This window comes from Diceros bicornis, chromosome 18 (genome assembly GCF_020826845.1).
Source record: "Diceros bicornis minor isolate mBicDic1 chromosome 18, mDicBic1.mat.cur, whole genome shotgun sequence".
Taxonomy (NCBI): Eukaryota; Metazoa; Chordata; class Mammalia; order Perissodactyla; family Rhinocerotidae; genus Diceros; species Diceros bicornis.
In genome coordinates, this window is record NC_080757.1 from 2,729,679 (window position 1) to 2,757,095 (window position 27,417).

General features: G+C 39.4%; 1 protein-coding gene across 3 annotated transcripts; it reads right to left on the minus strand.

The window, feature by feature from the left end:
- On the minus strand, window positions 1–27,271 carry TTC19 (tetratricopeptide repeat domain 19). Of its 3 annotated transcripts, none has more exons than XM_058559617.1 (10): window positions 27,071–27,271; window positions 26,858–26,985; window positions 25,068–25,178; window positions 24,575–24,613; window positions 23,518–23,574; window positions 23,135–23,196; window positions 20,494–20,588; window positions 3,027–3,181; window positions 1,537–1,699; window positions 1–480 (listed from the first exon to the last, which is right to left on the minus strand). In XM_058559617.1, the coding sequence occupies exons 1-10, from the start codon at window positions 27,252–27,254 to the stop codon at window positions 455–457; spliced, it is 1,020 nt and encodes a 339-aa protein (XP_058415600.1). In that variant the 5' UTR covers window positions 27,255–27,271; the 3' UTR covers window positions 1–454. The 3 variants fall into 3 exon arrangements, with proteins under 3 accessions (XP_058415600.1, XP_058415599.1, XP_058415601.1); XM_058559616.1 differs by lacking the exon at window positions 1–480 and adding an exon at window positions 547–848 and having other exon boundaries at window positions 27,071–27,269; XM_058559618.1 differs by lacking the exons at window positions 1–480; window positions 26,858–26,985 and adding an exon at window positions 547–848 and having other exon boundaries at window positions 27,071–27,095.
- Window positions 27,272–27,417: the final 146 nt, after the last annotated feature.

Sequence of the window (27,417 nt, forward strand, 5' to 3'; positions counted from 1 at the left end):
TTTCCCACAGTTATATATAATCAGATACATACAAAAACATACAGTTCACTTTCATTTATAATCAGGTGGGTGCTATACTTTTCAAGTGACTAATTCCCACTTTAAAACCTTATGCTGGATGCTGGTGGCAAACCAAGATATTATTTTTCCTCCTTTATGCATTAAATCCCACACTGGGGTTCATGAAATAGATTATAAGAAAAATAACTCACCATAATCCCCCTTTGCCATGAGACAGGTAGCTCTGGTCTGCCAGATATTGATAAAATCAGAGAACAGAGGGCAGCAAATCAATGGAGTAAAATCTTATGGTAGAGATGCCTGCTCAATTACCACCACTCAGCCCAGAGGAAAACTGGCCTATCTTCCTCCGTAGTTACACTTAGACCAGCGTGGCCAGCACAGCTATTACAAGTGAAAGCATCACTTGACATCCGTCCTTAGAAGTCAAATATCAGCTGGGGATGAAAGTTGTTTTCCCTTTAAAAAACAAAAGTGGCAGTGTGTATATGTGTGTGTGTATATGTATATGTGTGTGTGACACACACACACACCCACCCACCCCCTCCTTGTCCTTCAGCAAGGCTAAGCTGAGAAAACTTGAATATCAAGGACAAACTATTTAAGCCACTGATTTGGGTGCCACTGAGACTGGAATAATAGCTGTTACTGCAAATTCCCTACAACAAAAAAGGGACGTAGAGCTTGATAAAATTAAGTCAAAGGTCTACTTTTTCTTGACAGCTCAGCCAGCTCTTCCCTGATGTGCTGTATAGAAACCTCATCTCTTTTCAGTTCTGCTTGCTTCAGTGCTTCCTGGTAGATCTCTCTTGCTTGTGCATATCGTTCTACAATAACCCGGAGAGAAGGGAGGATAAGACGAAAATGTATGTTTTCAAAGTGATTCTAAAAGAGATTCTGAAGAGAAAGCACTACTATGGGTACAGGTCTGCTGTGTGCTCATTAAGGGACAGAACTGGTGCTGCCTCATTTCATCCCCATTTGACAAGCTGGATTAGAGAGGCTGTAAGCTGGCCCAAGTGTAGAGCTCCAACCCAGTGAGTGCTGTGGGACTAACTGTGCCCTTTCCAGTACACCCCTGGGGCCCTTACTCCATTAGTCAGGGACTTCACTAATGATGGTATGTCTAAGAAAGACCTATTATTCCAGGTTTCTGAAAATTTATAGGTGAGGCTCTGAGCAGGATGGCACAGTATGTCTATCAAACTGATACTACCTGTCTTACCACCTTCAGGAGTATACTGTGAGGAACAAATTAAGTGATATGTGTGAAAACATTCAGAAATCTCTGAAGCGCTACAGAAATAAGGTACGATCATTGCAAAGTTTTCTCTACCTTGATGTGGTTCATTAGGCTAATGCAGGACTATAAAAGTTAGGTGAACTGGACACAATGCTACTTCAACCAAACATGCGTTCATTTTTGTATTATTCAGCCAGCCTTTTAATTCTGGAGCTTCCCCACTGCCCCTTGCCCTCCCTAAAGCAAGTCAGTCAAACTTCATTGCTCCCTACCTCTGTGCATCAAAATTGCAGCCAGATTACTGAGCAGCATGTGTAGCTCAGGATGTTCTATCTGTCTCGCCAGATCTGATGCCCTTTGCACATAAACACAGGCCTCATCAAAGCGGCCCTGTGCATCCAGGGTGGTAGCCAGGTCACTCATCAGCACGATGGTCTATACAAAAGAAAAAACAGACAGCTTTTTCTTTAAAAACACCTACACAGATTTAACATTAATTTGGAGTTTGAGAAACTGTGAATATATATACTTCAGAATTCATCTTTCCTAGCATTCCACAAAAAGTGAGGGACATGGGCCTTTAACAAATTATGTGCATTTATCATTCACACTGTACAGTGGACAGCATTAGTTTGATCCTCTGGAAAATGATACAAATTACAAACTAGGGAACAGGATGAATATTACTTATTACTCTCATTATCAAATTAGAAGCACCAAATGAAAAATAACAGCCAAAAGAAGCTATAATATGATCCCATTTAAGGTTCAGCAATCTTGAGAAGCCAGCCTCTGGAGCCTATAAATTGTATTATTATGTCATTCCTATTGGTGACCCTGAGACTCACCAAGAAGAAGAAATATATCATTGGTTTTAGCAAGATTCCCATTAAGAGTTTTTTAAATTTTGGTACTGAGAGAGGCAGGCCCTACCTCCTTCTCCACTGGAGGCCATGCTTTAAGCCCTAGTTCTAGTTCTTGGTGATTTCAATTCCATGTTTGTCTTCCTATTATTCCTCAATGATATTTCATTAAGGGGACTCTGTAATAAGTCCTAAATCCCTTTACTGAAGATAATTCATAGCGCAATAACTTGTTCTGCCCATCCACCCCAGCCTTGGGACATGTTTAGTCCAGTTAAAATTTGTGTGTCCTATGTTGAGGGTACCAAGCACTCACAAAGTAATCCACTTCTTACCTCCAAGAACTTAATTTGAAAGAGGAGAGACGAAAAGAGATGATTTCAATTCAATGTGTTTACTGTTTTAATAGAAAGCTCTGCATAGTGTGCTTAAATTCTATGCAAGTCGTTTTTAATTTTTTTTAATGCAGTCCCTCCTTCTTTCTCCCACCTTCCCCTGGTATTTTACCTGTGTGGCAAGGGAGGCAAGGATCTTCATGTGTTAACCTGACCCTCATAAGATTCAGTATTCCAAAATACTGTGCTGTCTCCTCTGAAGCCCCAGAAGCACACGGGTGCCTGGTTAGACCTTCCTTTTAGAAAGGTTGCTCTGCTGTGTAAACCAGTACTCATGAAAAATGTTCTGGGCAGACCCAGTAATTGATCAGCTGTCTCAAATCTTTTTTTAAACAAGTAGTTGGGAGTAGGGGAGTGGTGGTAAGAAAATGAATAGACTGGGGCATGAGGAGGATAATCCTAGGACCATCTGCTAAATATCTGTTCCCAAAGAGTATGGCATTTCACACACATAAATTCTGAAAGCTTTGTTTTATAGTCCCTCTCTCTGTTTTCCTCCCTTACCTGTGGGTGTCTTTCTCCTAGCATTTCTTCAGAAATCTGCAAAGCTTTTTCATACATCCTTTGTGCCTGTGATGGCTGCTTGGAGAACAGAAGGTAGTGAGCATAGGCGTCTAAGCACATGCCAAGAAGGAGGTGGGTATTGGCTTTCTCTTTCACTGAGAAGGAAATAAGAGCATTGCTGGGATATAACAAGTACAGTATCGAAAATCAGACAGAGAATTGGCCAACCTACCCTACCTAATCATTTTTCTTGTTACAAAGACCCACAAATATTTTAACACTACAGGTCCCACTGAATGTTTCATGTTACTTAAGAAGTGCTCCTAACCTTACTTTATACTTTGTTACACAAAGGTGACAATTTAGGTGGATTAACATCTAATTGGTTCCTGGACCCAATTCCAACGTGTGTGTGGAGGCTTCCCCACACCAACAAGCAATTCTTGGACACCAGCTGGGTCCAAGAATTCAACTAAATTCTGACATTATCTACCTGGAGATAGCATCAGATTCCACAGGTTAAGGGTTCAGTCCTACAAGACTGCACTCCGCCACCCGGGCCTACCCCACCAGACATCAGTCACGAGCTCAGGTTGTTACCTGTGCTTCTGACCAACTGGGTACAGACTGGAGGTTCCCACAACCTCCTCCTTGGACTTCAGATGCCAGTCACAAGTCCAGGTTACTTCTGACTGACTGGCTATAAATCAGAGGTTTCCAAGACTCCCTCCTTGGGTTTGATTAATTTGCTACAGCGGCTCACAGAACTCAGAGAAACACTTTACTTATTAGATTACTTACTAGATTACTTACTAGATCACTATCCCTCCAAATGTTCACCAACCCAGAAGCCTTCTGAACCCTGTTCTTTTGGGTTTTTATGGGGACTTCATTACATAGGCACGATTGATTAAAACTGATTAAATCACTGGCCCTTGGTAATTGATTCAACCTCCAGCCCCTCTCCTCCCCAGAGGTCAGGCGGTGGGGCTGAAAGTTCTAACTTTTTGATCACATGGTTGCCTCCACTGGTGACTAGCCCCCATCCTTAGGTCCTTTCCAATTCACCTCATTAACATAACAAAAGACATCTTTATCACTCTCAACATTTAGGAAATTCTAAGGGTTTGGGAGCTGTAAGCCAAGAACTGTGGACAAAGACCAAATATATATGAAAAATTATATTTGGTCACCAAATATATATTTCTTATAATATCGCAATATCCAATGAAATGACGAACTTTTCCCCACATTTTAAGTAAGATTGAGTCCACACATCAATGAAAATGTGCAATATTTTTAGTTTGAAACTAATAATATTTAACAGAAACAGGTGAATATTTAACAGGTGAAGATAAACTCAAAAAAGAATAAGTTAGCAACAACAAAGTAAGTCTAGGACCAATGAAAAAGCTTTAAGGTGGAAAAAACAATGCAGTAAAAAACCAAAGAACACAGAGAATCCTAAAATGGAAAGTTACAAGCCAAATTTAAAGAACAGTTAATTCACTTTCTGAAGAAGAATAATAAAGACTCAATGATACAGCACCTGTCAACATGTTACAGAATTGACTACACAAATCTAGAGAACAGTAACCAATAGCAACTTGCACAAGTAAAGACTTGGAGAGCCAATACAAATAATGTAGAAATGATAATGAGCTAGATTACAATTGTGGAAATTCTGCCAACAGCTCAGCTGAAAGTAAATGTTTACTTAAAGGACTTAAAAAAGAGGTTACCTCAGATAATTTTAAGTAACAAAACTATTAGACACCAACTGAAAGTGTTCTGTTGGATTTATTTACCAGCAAAGCTATCATTCATATCAGTTTTCCTTCTGTATCATCAAAGTTTCAGAGAACTTATAAATCGCATACAGAATTTAAAGAAGACTATATTACCAAATAATAGTATGACCAATTATTGAAGAGAGAGTTTAAATAGAACAATGTGGTTGTGGTAGATGAAAATAACTGTTGGAATAATATCAGAGGGTAGGGCCGCCCCTGTGGCTTAGCGGTTAAGTGTGCACGCTCCGCTACTGGCGGCCCGGGTTAGGATCCCAGGCGCGCACTGACGCATCGCTTCTCCGGCCATGCTGAGGCCGCGTCCCACATACAGCAACTAGAAGGATGTGCACCTATGACATACAACTATCTACTGGGGCTTTGGGGGAAAAAACAAAGGAGGAAGATTGGCAATAGATGTTGGGTCAGAGCCGGTCTTCCTCAGCAAAAAGAGGAGGATTAGCATGGATGTTAGCTCAGGGCTGATTTTCCTCACCAAAAGGAAAAAAAAAAAAAATCTATAATATCAGAGGGTAAAAGTGAAAAACATGAAACTTTTCTTCACGTAGAAATCCAAAGTTATTTACTTTGGCTTAGTTATATATAAAAGGTAAATGATAATCATCTTAAAATCAAATTAGGAATAGTTTTAAACAGACTACCTTACAAATTTATTTTCAAAAAATATCAACAAGGGGCCGGCACCATGGCCTAGTGGTTAAGTTCAGCACACTCCACTTCAGTGGCCCAGGTTTGGTTCCCGGGGGCAGACCTACACCACTTGTCAGCAGCCATGCTGTGGCAGTGACCTACATACAAAATAGAGGAAGACTGGCACAGATATCAGCTTAGAGTGAATCTTCCTCAGCACAAAAAAAAAGAAGAAATTATTTTTATAACTATAAAAAGTATATACAAATATTTATGAATAAATATGACCAATATAAAAAGCAGAACATAAGATGGCACCAACTAAACACCACATGTAAATGTACCATATTTCTCTATTAAAAGGAAATATTGAAACAAAAAATATTTAACTATGAGCACTCTTTTTGAAAGGCTAAGCAAAAACTTATGAAAATCAAGCAGCAGTTTAATATTAACAGTATTGTGAGATAATATAATGAAGAAACACATAAGTTAAAAATGAGAAGAATGAGACAAATCTCTATGCTCCCTTCAAGTACAAACAAAAGTCCAAGAAGATAAGTAATTTGTAACAGTGAGAAGATTTAGAATACCATACAGATGCTAAAACTCATGTTCTTTGAGAACATTTAAAAACAAAAATGTTTACCATATACCAAAAACATCACAAAACATAATGTATAATTATTCCAATTCTGGAAACTGTATATGCTTAAAAAAATGACTGCTGAATCCTATTTCTGGGATTTTTATTAATTCTCTTTAAATATTTCTATATTTTAAAAAAATATGCTCTTTTTACATTTTTCAGTTAGAAAAAATGTTCAGTACTATAACTCAAAAGTACAAGAATAAAGTAACAAGTAATCCTAGTAGAAAATTATTACCCCTGATATCAGAAATGGAAATTAACTAGAATAGAAGAGAGTAAAACTTTTTAGAAAGAATAATTAATGAGGTAAAATTTCAGCTGTAATATTTTTTCACTGTTAAGAAGAAAATGTTTTAAATTCATAGCACATTCTGACCATAATAACATGAAAAACAGAAATTTTTTTAAAAAATATACTTCTCTAAAAATAGGACCAAAGGAAAAATAAAAAGGCTCCATAATAAAACCTTTAGCATATTGTCAAGTTAAGAGAAAATTTCATAGCTTTAATAAACTACCAAAAAAGAATTCCTTTTCTAGGTAATAACATTTAAAACATGGTTCCTTGAAATATTAATATAAAAACTGCTAGAAATTAGACAAGAACAAACCAGATAGCCTAATAACAGCTGAGAAATAAATTGGGATTGTTCATACAGAGCTTCCCCCACAGGATTATTTCAATAGAGGTGGGGGAGCATATTTATTTCTTCAAACTTTAATTATAAATAATTCTCTTCCAAAAATTATTTCTAATCAGAGAAAAAGATGAGCTACCTAAAATCAGTCCATGAAACAAACAAGATTTATTACAGAAATTTTTACTTAAAATACTAGCAAATGGAATTCTCAAATGCACTAAGGAGATGGCTAAGCAGCATTTATTCCAGGAATACAAGAATGGCTCAGTGTACTTAATGTATCAGTATATCAAATTAGGCTTGCATAAATGCAGACTAAAAAGGAATTTGATAAGGTACTGGAACAATTATATGCATTTATAAAAACAGGAATAGGGATGCTCCATTAATAAGAAAAAGAGCATCTCTAATTTAGGAACACTTGAGCACAGGCATCCAGCTCCCCCCCACCAACAATCATAATCTAGGAAAGTCTATGGTAGTAGTAGAAGGAGTAAAGCAGAATCTGAACTAAGGCTTTTGGTTCCAGTAATGTCACTGATAATCTGAAAACCCTTATGCTTCAAATGTCAGATAAATTATAACAAACATCCTTTTATATGCATAGCTGAGCTCCCAAGAGAAGGAAATCCCAAGGGCCAGAAATTAGGAGTAAGCTAAAATGCAAAGTGGAAAGCATGTGAGTTGATACAGCAAAAGCCCAGTTTTTGTTGGTTTTGTGTGGTGGCCTGAGTGTCTCTGTAATCTAGAATTGAGTTCTTCAACTTGTGCAAAACAGAGAACTAGATCTGAAGCCCCTTGCATAAAACCAAGATGATCGTCATAGGCTACATATGTCCCTTCCCCCAAGCCCCCTTCCGGCTACAGAGACCACAAGGAAGCTTGAATGGCCAAGCCTGGAATCTAGATGGGAAAAATGACTACCATGGAAATTTGTAATCACAGGCCTGTGCTACATGCAGTTCGATGTCTAAATTTATACCATCCATTTAGGCTTGGACCTGAGTGCCTGGAAGAAACAAAAAAAAACCATTCTGGAGTCTCATTTTACAGCTGAAACCCTGCTGAAGAGGAATTTATAATCCAAAATTAGTAAGCATGAAAATTCATCATGAGAATCAGCAGACAATAAAAAAGGAAGCCTCATCGTCAAGAATTTTAGATAAGTGAATAATCACAGAGTATAAACTAAGTTTAAAATAATTACTTGTATATCAAGTATGCTCCGCCTCAAAGCCCTGCATTTGTTCCTCCTTTGCCTGATTTTCCTCCCTCAGAGATTGGAACTTGGCTTATTACCCCCCTATTCATCAGGTTTCTTACCAATTAGGCCTTTCTTGACCCCTCTATAAAGCAGCATACTGCCCCAACATGTTCCCTATATACATATTCCCTCATATACATATTTACAGAGCAGTTAATCATCTTTGGATATATTATCTATTTACTGGATAGTGTTTATTATGTGTCTTCCTCCACTAAAAATTTAGGTCCATGAGGCAGCAACTTTGTTTTATTTATAGCTGTGTCTCAGTGGCCAGTAATGTGTCTGGCACGTAACAGGCATTCAATAAGTATTTCTTGACTGAATGGTTGCATGAATGAATAAAAAGAAAGAATTAAAAACATAAAAGTACTGAACTAAATATGGAAAAAGATATAAAGAAACTAAAAATTAATTTTAAGTATAGAATTAAACAACATTGGCACTCCATGAATCTATAAAATCTCAATATAGAGATGTCATTACAATCAGTGAGAAAAAGATGGACTAATAAACAGTCCTGAGCTAAAGCCTGTCCAGGAAGGGGAGAAAAATTATATCGCTACCTCACACCATATTAAAAAGTAAATTAAAGACTAAATGTAAAAAACTAAATAGTTAGAAGAGACTATCTTTCTGACCTTAGTAGAGTGAAGGATTTTATTAAACAAGACACAGAAAGCACAAACTATAAAGGAAAATTATCAAAATTTTACATTTTACAAAATATTACATTTAAATTTTAATCTCTGTATGTCAAATACCCTAAAGTCAAAAGACAGGGCTACAAAGAGATATGTAACCTACAAAATGTAAGATGCTCAAATACATAAAGAACCCTTACAAATCAGTAAGAAAACGACAACTGTTGAAAAAAATAAGCAGAGGATATAAACAAAATTTTCAGAGCAGGAAATCTGAATGGCCAATAAATACATGAAAAGATGTTCTGTATCTCACTAGTAATCAGAGAAATACATTGAAGCCACAAAGAAATTCCATTTCATACCCACCAGATCATCAAAAAATTTTAAGTCCAACAATAACAAAGATATAGAGGAACAAGAATGCTAAAGCTTTGCTAGTGAAACTCTAAACTGGTAAAGCCACACTGATAAGTAATTTGGTAATATCTAGTATATGCACCCTAGCAATTCCACTCTTAGGTACGTACCCTAGGGAATATCTTACATGTGTGCACAGAGACACAGGTGCAAGAATGTTCAAAGAGGTATTATTTTCCACAGTAAAACATGTAGAACCTCCATGTCCATCAACAGGAGAACAGTAGTATATTCATACAGTGAAATACTATACCATAGTCTGCAGGTGCACTGAATGAAACAATCAGGGCCACCTCTACACTGGATCACTCCTTGTGAGGATGGAAAAAAGGCTCCACCTCACTCCTCACTCCCCTACCCCAGTGGACTAAGTAGAGGAAGTCACCCCTTCTGGACAGATGTAACACAGCAGACATCAGGTTTGGCAAGCTAACAGGGCCTTTGTGCTAGGAAAACTGATGCTTTAAGTATCAACATGGATAAATCTCAACAACATAATGTTGAGTGAAAAAACATATTGCAGAAATAATTGTACAGTATACCATTCATACAAAGTTTAAAAACATATTAGCTCCATTATATATTATTTATTTTTATATATGAGTGTAATAAACAGGCATAAGAATGATAAAGACCAAAACCAAATTAAGGATAGTAATTACACCGAGCAGTAGTACACAGGGGTTTAAACTTACAAAAAAGAATTCTGAAGCACACATGGTAAAATACTTAGATTTGAAAAAACTAAGGGGAAGGTATAAAGGTATCTGTTAAAGTCTCTACACTTTATTTTTGCTTGAAATCTGAAAAAAAAATCAGAAAAAGAAAAGCAAAGAACTGACTTTTCTGAATGATAATTCATTATTGTGGAATACACACTGGAGAAATTCCCAAAATATAGAAAAGAAAACCCAGGGAGGAGAGGATAAATATAAAGGACAGAGGAGAGCGAGGCCAACATACAGGTAAATGACATTCCTGAATAAAAGACCACAGCGAGAAGAACTATAGCAATAATCAAAGATGTACTACAGAATCTCCAGAGAACTGGATCTTAAAAACGAAGGTTCACAGACCAGGCAAAAGTCATAAAGTCTTCCCCTAACTTTTTTTTTTTTTTTTTATAATTTTATTTATTTATTTATTTTTCCCTCCAAAGCCCCAGTCGATAGTTGTATGTCATAGCTGCACATCCTTCTAGTTGCTGTATGTGGGACGCGGCCTCAGCATGGCCGGAGAAGCGGTACGTCACGGCGTGCCCGGGATCCGAACCCGGGCCGCCAGCAGCGGAGCACAAGCACTTAACCGCTAAGCCACGGGGCCGGCCCACATCCCCTAACTTTATGCTAATAAAACTTCTGACTCCTACAAAGGAACCAGGCAGGAGAAAACAGGCTATCTGCAAAAGAAGGCATATAAATTGGTTTCAGAATTCTCTGCAATAAATCCCACTAGGTCTAAAATTCCAGATCACAGAGAAAAAACAAGCAGGGAAAGGGAAAGGTAGAAGAATGTTAAATTGTAGTCATCTTATCTTATAGAAGAAACTGAAAAGAGAATTTTTTTTGAGTCAAGTATGTCGTGAAGAAATTTTTAGGTTACCCCTAATAGAAATGAAAACCAGCCTTCCTTCCAAAAGATAAATGGAGGTTTAGTGAGGAAAAAATTCCTATAAGAGGGACCTGAAAACAAAAGAAATAACAAAAATGGAAAGCATTTTTTAAAATGCAAAAATTAGACCAAATATCACTTTCGATACTAATTTTACATAGGTTTTAAGATTCTCTATCACAAGACAATGATGCTCAGATTAGGTTTTAAAAAAATCCAAACATAGCCTTCCACATAAGACACACTGAAAACAAAATGACTCAGAAAAAATTTAAGAGTAACATATAGTCAACAATGTAAAACTAAAATTTGTGACAAATACCTTAAGTAGGACAAAAAAAAAGTAATTTTTCCAATGAAGGGATAATTCACAATGATGATATATATCTAGGACTGTTTAAATAGAATAGAAATATGTTTAAAAAAAATCACAGAAACAAAAATTTTGTCTAGAACAACTAGACAAAATCAGCAAGGATACAGAAGACTTGAACAATACTATAAACCAACTAGACCTAACAGACATCTATAGAAGACTCCACCCAACAACAAAGGAATACACACTCTTCTCAAATGCACATGCAACATTCTCCAGGATAAACCATATATCAGGTGATAAAACAAGTCTCAATAAATTTAAAAGGGCTGAAATCTTACAAAGCATGTCCTCTGAACACAATGGAATGAACTTAGAAATCAACAACAGAAAGAAATTTGGGAAATTCACAAATATATGGAAATTAATCAACATACTCAAAAATATCAAAAGGATCAAAGAAGAAACCACAAGAAAAATTTGAGATAAATAAAAATGAAAACAGAACATATCAAAATTTATGGGATGCAGCTAAAGCAGTAGAGGGAAATTTTTGGTTATAAATGCCTGTATTAGAAAAGAAAGATCTTGAACCAATAACCTAATCTTCCACCTAAAAACTAGAAAAAAGTGCAAACTAAACCCAAAGCAAGCAGGAAAGAGATAATAAAGATTCGAGTGGAAATAAATGAAATAGAAAAACAACAGAGAAAATGAAAGCAAAAGCTGTCTCTTTGAAAAGATCAACAAAATTGACAAAAACCAAGAAGAAACTATGAATAAAATAGTCAGGAAAGGGCCGGCCCCATGGCATATCGGTTAAGTGCGTGCACTCCGCTGCTGGCGGCCCAGGTTCGGATCCTGGGCGCGCACTGACGCACAGCTTGTCGGGCCATGCTGTGGTGGCGTCCCACATAAAGTGGAGGAAGATAGGTACAGATGTTAGCTCAGGGACAGTCTTCCTCACAAAAAAAAAAAAAAAAAAAAATAGGAAGGTTCTTCATAAATTGAGAATGGGAAACATAATATAGAGGAGCTAAACCATTTAATAAATTAGGTTAATAAATATATCACATTCCAGCAAACTCTTACATAGTACTTAATGAGTACTAGTCATAGTCCTAGAGCATTTAATTCTCATAACAACTCTATAAGGTAGGTTCCACTATTATTCTCGCTTTATTGATGAGTAAACTGAGGGGAGAAAAGTTAAGTACCTTCTCTACCGTTACACTGCTAACCAGTGGAAGAGCCAGAATTCAAACTCAGGCCCTTCAAGTACTCATGAAACCAAATATGCCATCAAAAATACTTCAACTTTGCAGAAATGTTTTGACTATCTAAAAGATGAAAATAAGTGAAAAGCAAAGAGGAAGGAATCAATGGAAAAAATCTCTTAAAGAGAGGAAATAAATCCATAAAATTAAGAACTGGGAAAGGAATATGATCTCAGATACATAAGAATACTGTAAATTATGCTTTAAAAAAATTACCTAAGGAAGTTTCTTTCAAGAACTCCAAAATTCTTTCACCCATGCATTCACTTATTCAACAGATATTGATTAATGCTGTGTTCTTGGCATTGTCCTAGGTACTGAAATCAAATCAAGAAAATGGAAAAAACTTAAATGTATGAGTAATCAAGAAGAAGAAAAAAAGTTGCCAGAGAATCAACTCTAAAGGAGATCTGGCCCCTATGGTTTCACAGATTCTACACCTTTCAAGGAATAGATCAAGGAGTAAATTCCCATGTAATATCCCGTACCTATTCAAAATAGAAAATATAGAAAGCACCCCAATTCATTTTATCATATTAATACAATGCTGCAATGACAAGCACAAGAAATAAACTATGGCTCTCACATTAGAAAATAAATGCAAAAGTTCTAAATAAAATATCAGCATTAAATATTATCTAGCAGTATACTGAACCAGTTATTAGCAAGCCTGGTTTGCTCTAGATATATAATAAAAAATCTATTCATATAATTTAGCACCAAATTAGATGTAAGACAAAGTTGTGCATCACCACTATTATTTAACGTTGTTCTGAGGTTATAGCCAATGAACTAGATTTAATAATATATAGAAGTATAACTATCTAAAAGGAAACACCATTTCCCAAATATATAATTATATATCTGGAAATAGTGTGACTATCAACTGATAGGCAAATAGTTTAGTAAAGTGTCCACTTAGAATCAAATGTAATTGGGCCGGACCCGTGGCTTAGCGGTTAAGTGCACGCACTCCGCTGCTGGCGGCCCGGGGTTCGGATCCCGGGCGCGCACGGACACACTGCTTCTCCGGCCATGCTGGGGCCGCGTCCCACATACAGCAACTACAAGGATGTGCAGCTATGACATACAACTATCCACTGGGGCTTTGGGGGAAAAATAAATAAATAAATAAAATTAAAAAAAAAAAAAAAAACAAATTGCTAAAAAAAAAAAAAAAGAATCAAATGTAACAAAATAGTTGTCACGTCTATGTGAAAAAAACTGTAACCAAGAGCCACACCCTGCTCCTCAATGGGAAGACTCAATACTGCAAAGATAGTGTAGTGAGCGACCTGAGTGACTTCTCTTACTAGCAGAGGTGCTGTTTGCCCCAGTATCCACTCTTTTCTCACATGATTCAAGCAGAGATTCTCATCCTCTGCGAGGAATGGATCCTGATCAGTTTTAGCTAATCATGGTAATCCCATTTCTCTTGCCAAGGACTGGGTTAAAAATGCCATGTAACCCAATTCCAGCTAATAAGAAGTAAGGATAAATCTACTTGGGGACTTCTAGGAAAGACTGCCTTGATTCTAAGAGAAACATCAAAGAAGTCTCCTTTTCCTCTGGACATTGCCACTTCTGGATGAGATTCCTGGGACCTGGTTTAGTCACTTTTCAACCACTAGGGGAGCATGAAGAGAAAGCCAACACTGAGAATGACAGTAAGGAGGTACGGAAAGAATCTTAGCCTTCAGGATTTCAATGAGCTGTGTATCAACTAACTCACAGCCTGCCCCTCTTGGCTGAACTGCCAGTTACGTAAGATAAGTGTCCTTACAGTTTAATTTAGTTGAAATTTTCTGCTATTTGCAGTCAAACGCTAACTTATTCAGATGGCAATCTCCCCAAACTAATTTATAAATATGATGCAGATCTAATAATTCAGTCTCAAAGCACTTTGGGGACTTGACAAAATGATCTAAAATTCACTTGAAAAATATCTAAAATGCATGTGAAAAATAAAAATAAAATGGAAAGAAATTTTGTGAAAGAAGCATGTGCAAGATATGTATTACCATATAACTCCAATATATAATACCATACAATTCAAAAATGTATACTGTCATAAGAGCCATCAGATGAATAAATAAGAATGGAAAACTCCAAAAGACACCCAAGCATATACTAATACATAATAAGTACATAATGATGATAGAATCGAATCTTTAAGAAAGTAGTTACCAACTTCACGCCAAAATAAACTGCAGATGTACTAAAAAGTTAAATGTTAAAACTGTCTAGAAATAAAGAAAAAGAGAGGCCGGCCCGGTGGCAAAACAGTTAAGTTTGCGTGCTCCACTTCAGCGGCCCGGGGTTTGGGGGTTCGGATCCGGGCGCGGATTGACAACCATTTGTCAAGCCATGCTGTGGCGGCATCCCATATAAAGTAGAGGAAGATGGGCATGGATGTTAGCCCAGGGCCAATCTTCCTCAGCAAAAAGAGGAGGATTGGCAATGGATGTTAGCTCAGGGCTAATCTTCCTCACAAAAAAAAAAAAAAGAAAGAAAGAAAAAGAAAAGAAAATTAGAAAGAAAGATGGACAAATATTTATCTGATTTCAAAGTTTAAAAAATATACCTTTCTGAGGATTATGCTCCAGAAGAGCAGGGACTTTTGCCTCACTTGCCTCTATTCAAATCCTAGAACAATACATGACATTGAATAGCTACTCAATTAATATTTATTAAAAATTAATAAAAGCAAATAAACATAAATGAATTCAGATCTAATTCCAAAAAAATTGAAGACTCGTGCAAGTCATACTCTGTGATTCATTTATGTAAATTTAAAAAAAAAACATGCAAAAACTAAACAATATCTTTGTAAGAGATACAGAGGTAAAACTAAAGAAAAGTAAATGAATGATAAAGATTCAGGAGAGTAGTATCTCTGGGGCAGGAAAGGGAATGGGACTGGGGCCAGGCACATACAGGGCTTCAAAGGTACTGTAATGTTGGATCACTGCCTGTTCTTCTCTTTATTCTTTAAACTACATAAATGTTAGTTTTACATTTCTTTTTAATTACAAAAAACAACCAACAACTCTATACACACAAATAAGGGAAAAGAAAAAAGCCAACGGGATAGAGTTAATATTCTTACAAAAAAAGCACCAATAAATGATCAACCTCACTGCTTATCAAAGAAATGCTAGTTAATGCATCAATGCTATATCATCAAGCTAACAAAGGTTATAAAAATTAATGAGTTTTGGGGAGAAGGGGCACACTGCCTTATCACAACAATAAAAACTAACGAACATTAACACTTTCTGAGTAGCTACTATGTATTAGGCATCGTTCTCAGTGCTTTACATGTATTAACTCATTCAATCCTCCTGACTCCCTCCTGTGAGAAGAGTATTACTCTGAAGCCCATTCTGAGGATCAAAAGCATGTAACGATTAATCTAACCAAAGTCACAAAGCAAATAAATTAGCAGAACCAGAAAATGTAAATTAATACAGTCCTTTCAAGGGCAATTTTGCAACAGTCATCAACAACCTTAAAAGGTACTACTTTTGACCTAAAATTTCAATGCTAAAAATCTATCTTAAAGAAACAGATCTGGACACTCCTTTATGTCCAATAACAGAAGACTGGACTACTATGCAGACATACCATTCTGGATTGAACACATGCATTTATCTCTACTCCCTTCCCAAACACCACTAAAATCAAAGTTAAAGAATGAAAAAAGATATAAAGCCATAAGGAAAAGAAAAGTAGAGAACAATCAAGGGAGATGACAGAGATCAAAAAATTGTGGGAGATGAAAAGGAGAGAAAAAAGTGGTAAGTGACTAAGCACTTGAAAGGAAGATGAAGACTGAATGCCTTCAGACCGCTATGCTAGTGAGAAGCAAGCCACTATATACACCCTAGAACCCCAGAAAAGCTTAGGAATTAAAGCAAGCAAGTACTATGCTTATGAGAAAAATTTGTCATATACATAAAAAACGAGCAACAAAAAAATCTAGTTAACTACTGACTTCAGAGAAAACAAAAGACTGTACACCAAAGAAGATATAATTATGTAATCATGTTACTTGGTTCAGCAGCTAACACTATTTATATATTCACAATAATGTAGACACAACCAAAAATTGTGCTAAATCTTCCTATAAATCAATAGATTCTAAAAATAATAAATCAAGAAACACCAATTTTATATGTTATTTAGAAACATGAAGAAAATGCCAGAAGAAATTGGTTAAGAGTTGAAAGTAACTCTAGGAAGAAGTATGGCATGGAAATGCTTTTTTAAAGTAAGTCATAATATTACTTGATTTTTTTATACTATTAGGTAATAGCAGAGTAATTTTAAAAAGAAAAAAATTTGTTGCAAATATTATAGAATATTCAGAAAGACACAAATAAAACATAAATCTCCTATAAAATCTACCAACCAGAAATAACCACTGTCTATATTTTGGTATCATTCAGCCCCTGTTCTATACCTATATTTAATTTATATATTTTAGAAAATTAGGCTCCTCCTAACTATACTGTTTTGTAATCTGCTGTCACTTAATTTTTTATGGGCCTTTCCTCAGTAATTACATATATATCTACAATATGAGGAACAAAATGAGTACCCTAGACCAAGTTTTTTTTTTTTTTTTTTAAAGATTTTATTTATTTTTATTTTTACCCCCAAAGCCCCAGTAGATAGTTGTATGTCATAGCTGTACATCCTCCTAGTTGCTGTATGTGGGACGCGGCCTCAGCACGGCTGGAGAAGCGGTGCGTCGGTGCGCGCCCGGGATCCGAACCCGGGCTGCCAGCAGCAGAGCGCACGCACCTAACCGCTAAGCCACGGGGCCGGCCCTAGACCAAGTTTTTACATGATCTGAAGTAAGACACTCTTACGATAGAGTTAGTCATGTCAATAAAAAGTACATGAATTTGATAATGGACTTGCTTTGTTCAAAACTGAGTGGGAATGTATTTCTTCAGAAAAAATAAGATTAAGAATAATGTAACATTTTCTTTACTGCATAATGTAAAATGTAAAATGTAAAAATAATGTTTATAATAGAAATTAGTTTGCTCTCTCCAACAACAATTCCTTTGCCTGGGGAAAAAAGAAGTGTTTTCACATTACTAAAAAAAAAAAAAAAAATCAAGTTACAAAGTAGTCTATATAGTATGTGTCCTAATTTGTTTCTTAAAATGTAAACAGTATAGGGGAAAACAAGCCTGGAAAGACATACACCGAAACATCAACAGTAGTTCTTTTTTAGTAGCATGATTATGGATGATCTTTATTCTCTTCTTAATGCTTTTCTAAATTTTCCTCAATGCACTGGTACTACTTTTGGAATTAGAAAAGACGGCTTTTTGGGGCCGGCCTGGTGGTGTAGTGGTTAAGTTTGCTCACTCTGCTTCGGCAGCCCAGGGTTCGCAGGTTTGGATTCCGGGCGCAGACCTACACACTGCTCATCAAGCTACGCTGTGGCAGCGTCCCATACACAAAAAAAAAAAAAGAGGAAGACTGGCAACAGATGTTAGCTCAGGGCCAATCTTCCTCACCAAAGGAAAAAAAGAAAAGACAGCTTTACACTCTTAAGAAACTGTCCAAAGTCAATGCTATAAATGAAAGATAACAAGGGTGTGGATAGTTCAAAAGTGACTTATATGATAGCTAGACTTGTTTTGACATTTTGTGAATTTCCTCAATGCATTTCCACACTGCACTGAAACTTTATTTACTTGACATTCGTTAGGTCTTTTGTTCTTTCATTCAACAATTACTAAAGACTCTATTATGTGCCAGGCACTGCTCTAGGTATTGAGGGCTTAGCAGTGAACAAAACAGATGAAGTCTCTATCCCTCTTTCATAGGGAAGACAAATACTAAAAACACTTGAACAGAAATATACTTTTAGGGGCCAGCCCAGTGGTGCAAGCAGTTAAGCATGCGCACTCTGCTGTGGCAGCCCGGGGCTCGCCGGTTCGGATCCCAGGCGTGCACCGACGCACCGCTTGTCAAGCTATGCTGTGGCGGCATCCCATAAAGTGGAGGAAGATGGGCATGGATGTTAGCCCAGGGCCAATCTTCCTCAGCAAAAAAAAAAGGAGGATTGCTAGATGTTAGCTCAGGGCCGATCTTCCTCACACACACACACACAAATATATATACTTTTAGTGGCAATACAAACACAAGCACACAACACACACACACAAACCTACTTTCAAGTGTGAAGAAAAGTAAAGACGGATGAAGGATTAGAGAGATACTAAGGTGAGAAGAGATGATTGTTTTAGTCAGGGAGGCCTTCTGAGAAAGTGACATCTGAGCAGAGAACTGAATGAAAAGAGCTAGCTATGTAAAGACATGGGAGAACAGGCTAGGTGGAGGGATTAGCAAGTAAAAAGGCCTTGAGATGGCAATGAGCTTGGAATGTACAAGAATAGTGAGAAAAAGAGCAGTGTGGTAAAAGTGGAATCAGCAAGGGGGAGAGCAGTAGTAGATGATACAGAAGAGGTGGGTGGAGGTCAGATCATGTAGGGCCTTATAGGTCCACCCAGGGATTCTGAATTTATTCTAAAGGTGACGCAGGGCCGGCCCCGTGGCTTAGCGGTTAAGTGCGCGCGCTCCGCTGCTGGCGGCCTGGGTTCGGATCCCGGGCGCGCACCAACGCACCGCTTCTCCAGCCATGCTGAGGCCGTGTCCCACATACAGCAACTAGAAAGATGTGCAACTGACATACAACTATCTACTGGGGCTTTGGGGGAAAAAATAAATGAATAAATAAAATTATTAAAGGTGACGCAAAGACACTGAGTCCTTAAAGAATCACTTCGCCTGCTGCATGGATAATAGATTGTGTAAGGGAATGAAGGGAAGCAGGAAAACCTGTGAGGAGATTATTACAGGTGTCCAGGCAAGAAACAATGATGGCCTGGACCAAAGTGGTAGGGCAAGAGGATGAGATGTGGTCTGACATGGATATATTTTGATGGTTGATCCTATATAACTTGCTGATGAATTACATATAGGGAATGAGGAAGAAATTTTAGATGATTCTTAGGTTCTTGGGGTGAATGGTGGTATCATTCACTGAAGCAGACTGGTGGAGAAACAAGTTAGCGAGTGGCAGAAATCAAGAGACCCGTTTCGGACATGTTAATTGTGAGATGACCATTAAACATTCAGGTCAAGATGTCAGGTAGACAAACTTACCTAGAGTCTGTAGTTCATGTGCAAGTTGGGGCTGAAGATGTATAAATGATATTTAAAGGTATGGGACTAAATGTCATCTCCCAGGGTGTGAGGGCAGAGAGGAAAAAGAAGACAGCCAGAGATAGCCCTGAAGTCTGCTAACTTTAGAGTTAGCAAAGGGGAAGGCAAGTGACCAGTAAGGTGTCCCAGAAGCCAAATGAATAAAGTGTTCCCAGCAGGAGATAGTAATCACCTGGGTCAGAGCTGCTAAGTATGGTAGGTAAGATAAGGTTTGAGAACTGGTGACCTTGACAAAGGGAGCTTCAGCAAAGTGACGGAGGACAAAAATTGGTTTATGTTCAAGAGAGAACTGGAAGACAACAGCATACAGACAACTCTTTTAAGGCATGTTTATTGCTTTATGGATAATAGAATTGACCACTGCATCTCTAGCATCTCGCTAGCTCTTGGCATAGATTAAGTGTGAAATAAAAGTTACTAAATCAATGTCAAATCTGAAAATTCCCAATACTTCAAACCATATCAAGAAACTCGAATGGCTGAGAGATGGACAGCTTCCTGCTCATCTCATTCTGTTCCTAGTATAATTCTTTATGCTCTTCCCTCCATGAGGATGAACTGCAAAAACATAAGCTTCTGTCTTTCATAACATGGTGTATATCTGAGATCAAAAGGTAATTAATTAGCATTGTGATTGGTAGGTGAACCAAGAGATATGAGCAAGACCTCCCCTTTTTGCTCCTCAATTTTCCAGAGGTTATATATAATAAAAGTCAACAGATAAATTATAAACATGTCACCAGGGGTTAAAAAAAATAGTGGTCAAGTCGTTTAAACAAAATATCTTATTCCAAACCCTCTGCTGAGACCTGAAAAATAGCCGCTTTAATTTCCAACATGGATAATTGTCCCTCCCCCAATTCAGATACCCTTCCCTTCATCGCAGCGTAACAGTGAAGCCTTTGTGGCAAAAAGACAATGTCCAGAAAACAGTCAGGTTTCCCTACCTGACAAAATGTCTTCTGCTAATTCCTTTTCTCTTTCAATTTTTTCCTCTAGAGTTGAAATGCAGAATTCATAGCCAGCAAGAGCAAATTCCTGTCTGTAAAGCAAAGATCAGCAATTGGCTGTTCACCATTTCACAAACTCCTCTTCTATCCTCATTTTCCCAGCTTGGGTTTGAGCATTATCAATAAAGGAAGTGTAAGATGGGAAGAGACAGTTTTGTTTCAAGTCTCTAAAAGGTGTCAATCTACCATTTCTCAAAAGGTTTTTTTTTTTAGTCACCCATTTAATGTAACAAGACATAAAAAGCTAGGAATACTGCCACAGTTTTAGTAACTGACATAACCAGCAGTTTTCATCTCCCACTAACAGTTTCAAGTAAGCCAGTTTCTCTGTTTATGAAAGTCTTACACCTGCTCAAAGTAATACTAATATGGGTGGAGGCTAGGGTGGAGGCTAAGGCCACCCAGCACTAGGATTCTAACTACTGACCTCATACAATTTCTGGAGAGTTTTATTAGCTTTCTACTTCTTCCAAGCTGTAGATCTTTGATGAAAGTTTCTTTTAAAGAAATGGAACTCCTAGCTATGGCACTAGAAGGCATTTAGCTTGACTCTAGCTCTGGACCCTCAGTCAAGTGGAAAGGACACCCAAGCAGCAGGCAGACTGACTCTGGATAGAACAAGTGTCAACTGCTGGTTTCTACAAAGAGATGCACAGAAACATGACAGAAATTCCTTCTCCATCCAGAAGCTCAGCCCTGGTTCTTGCTCTTCCGTTTTGGCTCTAGTTTTTTACCAGAAGTGGCACTACAAAGCTTACCCCTTCTCCTGGTGCTTTGCCAGGGGAGAACAGATGACCCCACAGTTTTAGTCTGTTCTCAGAAGAACCGAAGCTTCCCAAGACCCAAAGCTTGGCAGGAGGACCCTATTCAGCCAGGACATGGAGCAAGGGCAGGCTGCCCACAAGATGCTCCTAGTCAGAGCAAAATGTCTAGAAACAACTCCCCTCCTAACTAATCAGCCTTTCTAAGTCTGAAGATCTGGCCATATATTTTCTGGTCTCATGCTTCTCTTAATAAAACAAAATGAAAAAACACTTTTGAGGAGAGTATAGAGTAACTTAGAGGCTAATTATTAGTGGCTATTACACAAGCTTTCACCTCTATAAGACCATGAATGTCTTTCTCTCCAGTGTTATTAGCTTTGAGCTTCTTATCCTAGAATTTCATACCACATCAACATCTAGTCCTGTTTGTTACTCCTCCAAGGGAGACTGATCCCAGCTGCAATGCTCCTGACACGCCCAACCTCAAAGCTCCTCGAAAGACTTAAAGTCCAAGGCCCTCAGAAGCTCTAGCTTATCTGGTGTCCAACCAAATGCAGGGAGACTAAGTGGGTCCTGCTAAGAATGAAGGAGCTGGTGACTAAGGGAGCAGAGACCAGTGCCAGGACCCTTGGCCTCAACGAGCACTCTTTCTGGAGCACTAGGCTTGATGTCATTCAAAACCTCTGGTATCCAACTTCTGCAGTAACTAAAAACCTAAGGAAAAGCTACTCTTAGGTCTTCCCTTAAATTCACCCAAGGGGCCGGCCCGGTGGCACAGCAGTTAAGTGCGCATGCTCCGTTTCGGCAGCCCAAGGGTTCGCAGGTTCGGATCCCCCGTGTGCACCGACACACCACTTGTCAAGCCATGCTGTGGTGGCGTCCCATATAAAGTAGAGGAAGATGGGCACAGATGTTAGCCCAGGGCCAATCTTCCTCAGCAAAATAGAGGAGGACTGGCATCAGATGTTAGCTCAGGGCTGATCTTCCTCACAAAAGAAAAAAAAATCATCTGAAAATACAAATCTCTAGAGGAGTTCTCTGCTTACATCCTACCTGTTTCTCCTTTGAACTCCACCCAGAGAGAATGAAAGGCACCAGGCCTCACTCATCAGTATTCCTGATCTTTGGCACACATCCAAATTGTTTTCTAAAGCTTTTCCTGTGTAGCTGGCAGGTGTTTTCTTCTTTACACAAATTTAGACTCATCTAATACTTTTAAATTAGCACCGACTTCCTGTCCTACTTACCCAAAGGTCTTTTACTCCTAGATATTTCCCCTTCCAAAAAACCTAGCTACCTGATCATCTCTACATGCTTTAAAAACACTGCCCACTCAACTAGCCACTGAGACACTCCCACAGCAACTCTCTCATCATTTAACTTTATGCCTAACTTCCTGGTTTGTTGACACTTATATCAGCAAAATGGTTTCTTTAAAGTATATTATCCCCAGCAGCCTCTACATTGTTCCCTCCTCTTCAAGGAAGAGCTAAACTAAAGTTCTGCCTATAACTTCCCGCCCCACTTCAACACGGAACAGAAAACTTAATTAGCTCTGTCACAGTGAGCCAGAGGTGTGAGGGCTTTCTGCCCCACTCAGCAGGCTAATGGAAACAGCAGGGGCAAAACTGGAAAAGATGAAGATTCCAGAGATGAGGGAGGGAACACCTTGAGTGTGACATCCAATTTTTTGGAGACCCAGATGATTAGTAGTAGTAGGTAAATGAAAATTATAAAACATCCAACAGGCAAAGATTTCTGCCCACAGCCCTACCCCCTCGCTGCTGCCACACCTAGATTCTGACTATACTTACCTATTCTGAGCAGCATAGATACTGGCCAGCTTTAGAGAGATTTCAATGACTGCATTGTCTTCCTGTTGGGAGAAAGAAAAATGAAGGATATTCATGACAAGTAAAATTCCCTCAAGAATATTTCAGATCAACTTCTAGACTGACTTTGGCCTGAACGTCTTTATCCTTTAGGAGGATTTAGCCAGATTTAGCCAACTTTGAATTCCTCAGCTACCATGCTTTTGCATGAGTGAAAGACTGGCAGTTTTTATATAGGTCCTGGGGGAAAAAAAATCCACCTTTTTTGGCCAAAGCACATGTTGGGGACTGGGTGGAGTTTTCAGGAAGCAAGATTATTGTGAAAACTGCTTCAGCTACAGCCCAATCCTAGGCAACGTCCTTACCTGTTGCATGCCCCCTCCAAGCAGGTAACTCATTGTTGCTTTAAAAAGTTTTTCTGCCTAAAAGCATAAGGAAAAGACTTTTTTTGTTGAGGAAGATTGGCCCTGCGTTAACATATTTCTCTTTTTTCTCCCCAAAGCCCCAGCACATAGTTGTGTATCATAGTTGTACAGCTGTAGCTCTTCTCTGTGGGACAGCGCCTCAGCATGGCTTGACGAGCAGTGAGTAGGTCCGTGCCCAGGATCCAAACCGGCAAACTCCAGGCCACCGAAGCAGAACATGCGAACTTAATGGCTATGGCACTGGGCCGGCCCAAGATTTTTTTTTCACTTGGCCCCCAATATCTATATGACTCTGGATTCTAAGTACTAGTCTGATGCATCATTCCTTGTAAAGCACAATATACACACTCATATACACACAAAGTGCCCTTGTGATGGGAAAAAAGAATAAAATTCCAGGATCCCACGTCCTCTGGGCACCTTACAAACTATTCTGTGATGAGTAGAAACCAACTTCAGAAATTAACTTTTCATCCAAACCCACTGTGGCAGAGACTGCAAACTATTCCCTAATAGTCACTCTCCTCTCCATCTTTTTAGTTACAGAATCTCCTCAATTTTTAATAGGTCAGCATCCTTTGCAGTTTGGTGTGGTCGTATGATGAAGTTTTGGCCAAGAGATGAAGACAGAAGAAAATGTGAACAATTTTTAAATCATATTTTATAAGAAAGCTTCTTGCCCTCCATCCTCTCTTTCTTCCTTCCTGCAGGCTGGAGGTGAGCTAGCTCACCTATGTAGATGAGGACATATCTTAGAAGGAACCTGGGCTTCTGGACCATTTCATGGAGCAGAGGTACCTATCCCTCTTCAGTGTTAGCTACCTCTGGACTAACGCGTTAAAGAGAAATATACCTCCTTCTCGTTTCAGTCCCTCTATTTTGGAGTCTCTTTGCTACAGCAGCTTAGCCCATAGCCTTATTAATAAAGTTCCCTTAAGGCTACTCCTTCATAAATTCAATATTATTCAAAATATTACGAAGTAATTTACTTACTTACATCTTCAAGCTGACCCCGTATATATGCTAAGTTGGCCATCTGAAAGCAAATTACAAATTGTTTTTCAGTTTAGAGCACTGTGTTCCTACTTACTTCAAAATCTTCAAGCTAAAGATTCCTTTTTGCTTTTACCCTCTAAATAAAAAAATAGTTCAGAGAAAGAAGTATGTCACTAATCTGCTAACAGCAAAGTTCAGCAACAGTGTGAGAGTAAACACCTGGATATACATACACTCTGCTGATGACAAACCAAATCTAAATCCACTCATTGCTGAAGAAACAAATATTGTCAAATTTGATCTGGGTTTGAGACTTCTTATAAGTGACACCCCAAGGGTAATAAAAATTGAAACCAAAAGAAAACTTAGTAAAACAAAAAACCAAAGCGTTTTAGGACATCCTGAAGGTCAGGAATATAAATCAGGAGAGCTAAAAACTCTTCTCTTGCATCTATCTTTCATCATCAGGGACTCAGATTGGTTAGAAGAGTTACCAAATCATAAGTGTAAGTGATGGCCTTCTTGTTATCACTCTGATAGGCAAGACGAAGAGCGTCATGCAAAATTAGCTCAGCCTCTTCTGGCTCATCTTTCATGATGCTCAACTGAAAAGAAAAAACAAAGAAAATAATAGGAAATGAAATGTAAAGAAAGCAGATGCATGTGCTACCAGACAGAATCGGATATGCCTATACACTCCAATACATACAAGGAAGCTATTCATTCATTCATCAAATATTTACTGAATTCCTACTATGCACCAGGCATTATGTCTATAATAGTGACAGAGGTGGTCAGCTTTTGTTGCAGCTATGTGTGGCCATATGACAAAGTTCTGGCCAACAGATGCAGGCAGCAGGAATATGAGCAATCTTTATACCATATTTTATAAGGAAGCTGCTTGCCCTACATCCTCTTTCTCTCTTCCTGCAAGATGGAAATGACCCTGTAGGACAAGTAAGCTTAATTACAACTAATGATAGGAGCTATAATGAAAAACAATGGAAAGGAACAAAAAGGGGTCTCCTCTAAACGGAAGTCAGAAAAGCCTTCCAAGGGAGTGACAGTTAAACTGAAGTAGGAAGGATGAGAGTCAGCCAAATAAGGAATTATGGGGAAAAATGACCCAAACAGAGAGCAGGGAATGAGTGAAGGCCCTAGAGGCTGAAGAGAATGGTTCTTCAAGAACCATTCAAGAAATGAAAGGAAACAGATGTGAAGTGAGGATGGTGAGCCACAGGATTATTGCCAAACGGGCAAGCAAGGCAGGGTGGTGTAGACCATGTAGGGTCCTGCAGGCCATGGCATAAGAGTTTAGATTTTACCATAAATGCAGAGGGAAGTCATTCAAAATCTTTAGGCAAGGAGGTGATATGGTCTGACTTACATTTTAAAAAAATCACTCTAGCTGCTGCATGGAGAATGAATTGTAAGGGCGGAGCAACAGAGCAGACAAGACTACTAGATAGTGGGCTGCAGCAACAGTAGAGTGACAGCAGGAGAGACAGAAAAGGGGGCAGACTTGAGAAATATCTTGGATTTGGTGGCAACAGGATTTGTTGCTGGACTGTAAGTGAACTGGGAGGCGATGGTAAGGTACCACAAGTTTTAAGAATGACTGTGAGGTTTCCAGGCTGAAAAACTGGGTAGACAGTAGTAAAGAGAAGATGGTGAAGGAATGTGTCGGGGAGGCATTTAAGATCAAGAGTTTAGCTTCGGACAGGTTAAGTCCGAGAGGTAGGAGGGACCTCAAAGTGGGGACGGCATGGCAGGAGCACACTGCAGTATGGGAATATATAATTTGGACGTTGTTGGCTGGCCTGGAGGCGGTTGTTAGTACAATGGAAGAGATGCGATAACCTGGGGAGGAGAAGAAAAAATAGAAATGATTGTGGACAAAAGGAAGAGTTTAAAAAGACAGAACCAAACCGCGCATAACCAACACTAAACTGCATTTTCAGGACGCTACATACGTGCAAAATTCTCTATGCCAGTCCTTTCAGCTTGGCAGGTTCACTGATAAAAACAACTACAAAACACTTCTGCAAATTTTGTTTGGATAAAAGGCCGATGCCTGTGGTGCCATCTCCATTTCCAGCCGAGACTGCAGCGGTTTCACTGCAGGCTTTAGAGTCTGACGAGCCTAGGTGGATCCTAACCCCCGCCCCCATGACCCATCTAATTCCGGGTAGTCTACCCTCGGAGCCTCCACCGAGTCCTGGGTAAACGAGAGAGGAATGCGCATCGACAAGGCCTCCAGGCTCGCGCACCCGGGCCGCCTCACCTTGGCTCGCTTCAGCAGCTGGATGATCTCGGCCTCGGCCTCGTCCGCCGCGTCCCCGGCGGCGGCCCCGCCCGCTCCCCGCCGCTCCTCCTCCTCCTCCGCAGCGGGCCTCGAGAACCAGGAGAGGGCTGCGGGAAGGCGCTCTGAGGTCACCGGGCCCGGCCCGCGCCCCGACCCCGGCCCAGACGGCCCCGCCCCGCCCGCGCCTCTCACCTGCCAGCAGCGGCAGCAGGCCCGGACCCCGGCCGGGCGGCGCGACTCGGGAGGCCGGCACCTCCACCTCGGGCAGCCGGCCTCCTGCCGGCCCCAGGAGCGGGCGCGCCGGCCAGCCCCGGCACCGCCGCCCAGCGGTCCGCAGGAGACCTCGGCCTAGGCTCTGGGTCAGCAGTCGGTACATGCTCACGCCGCGTCCTCTGCGCACTGCAGGCCCGGCCGGAGCGCGGGACGTCCCGACCCCGGCGCCCAGCTCCCGCCGGATTGGTAGGAGGCGTCATCGTCACCGCCCGCTTGCGCGATAACGCACGTGACGTCACCGCGCCTCGCCCCGCCCCGGCTGGCGG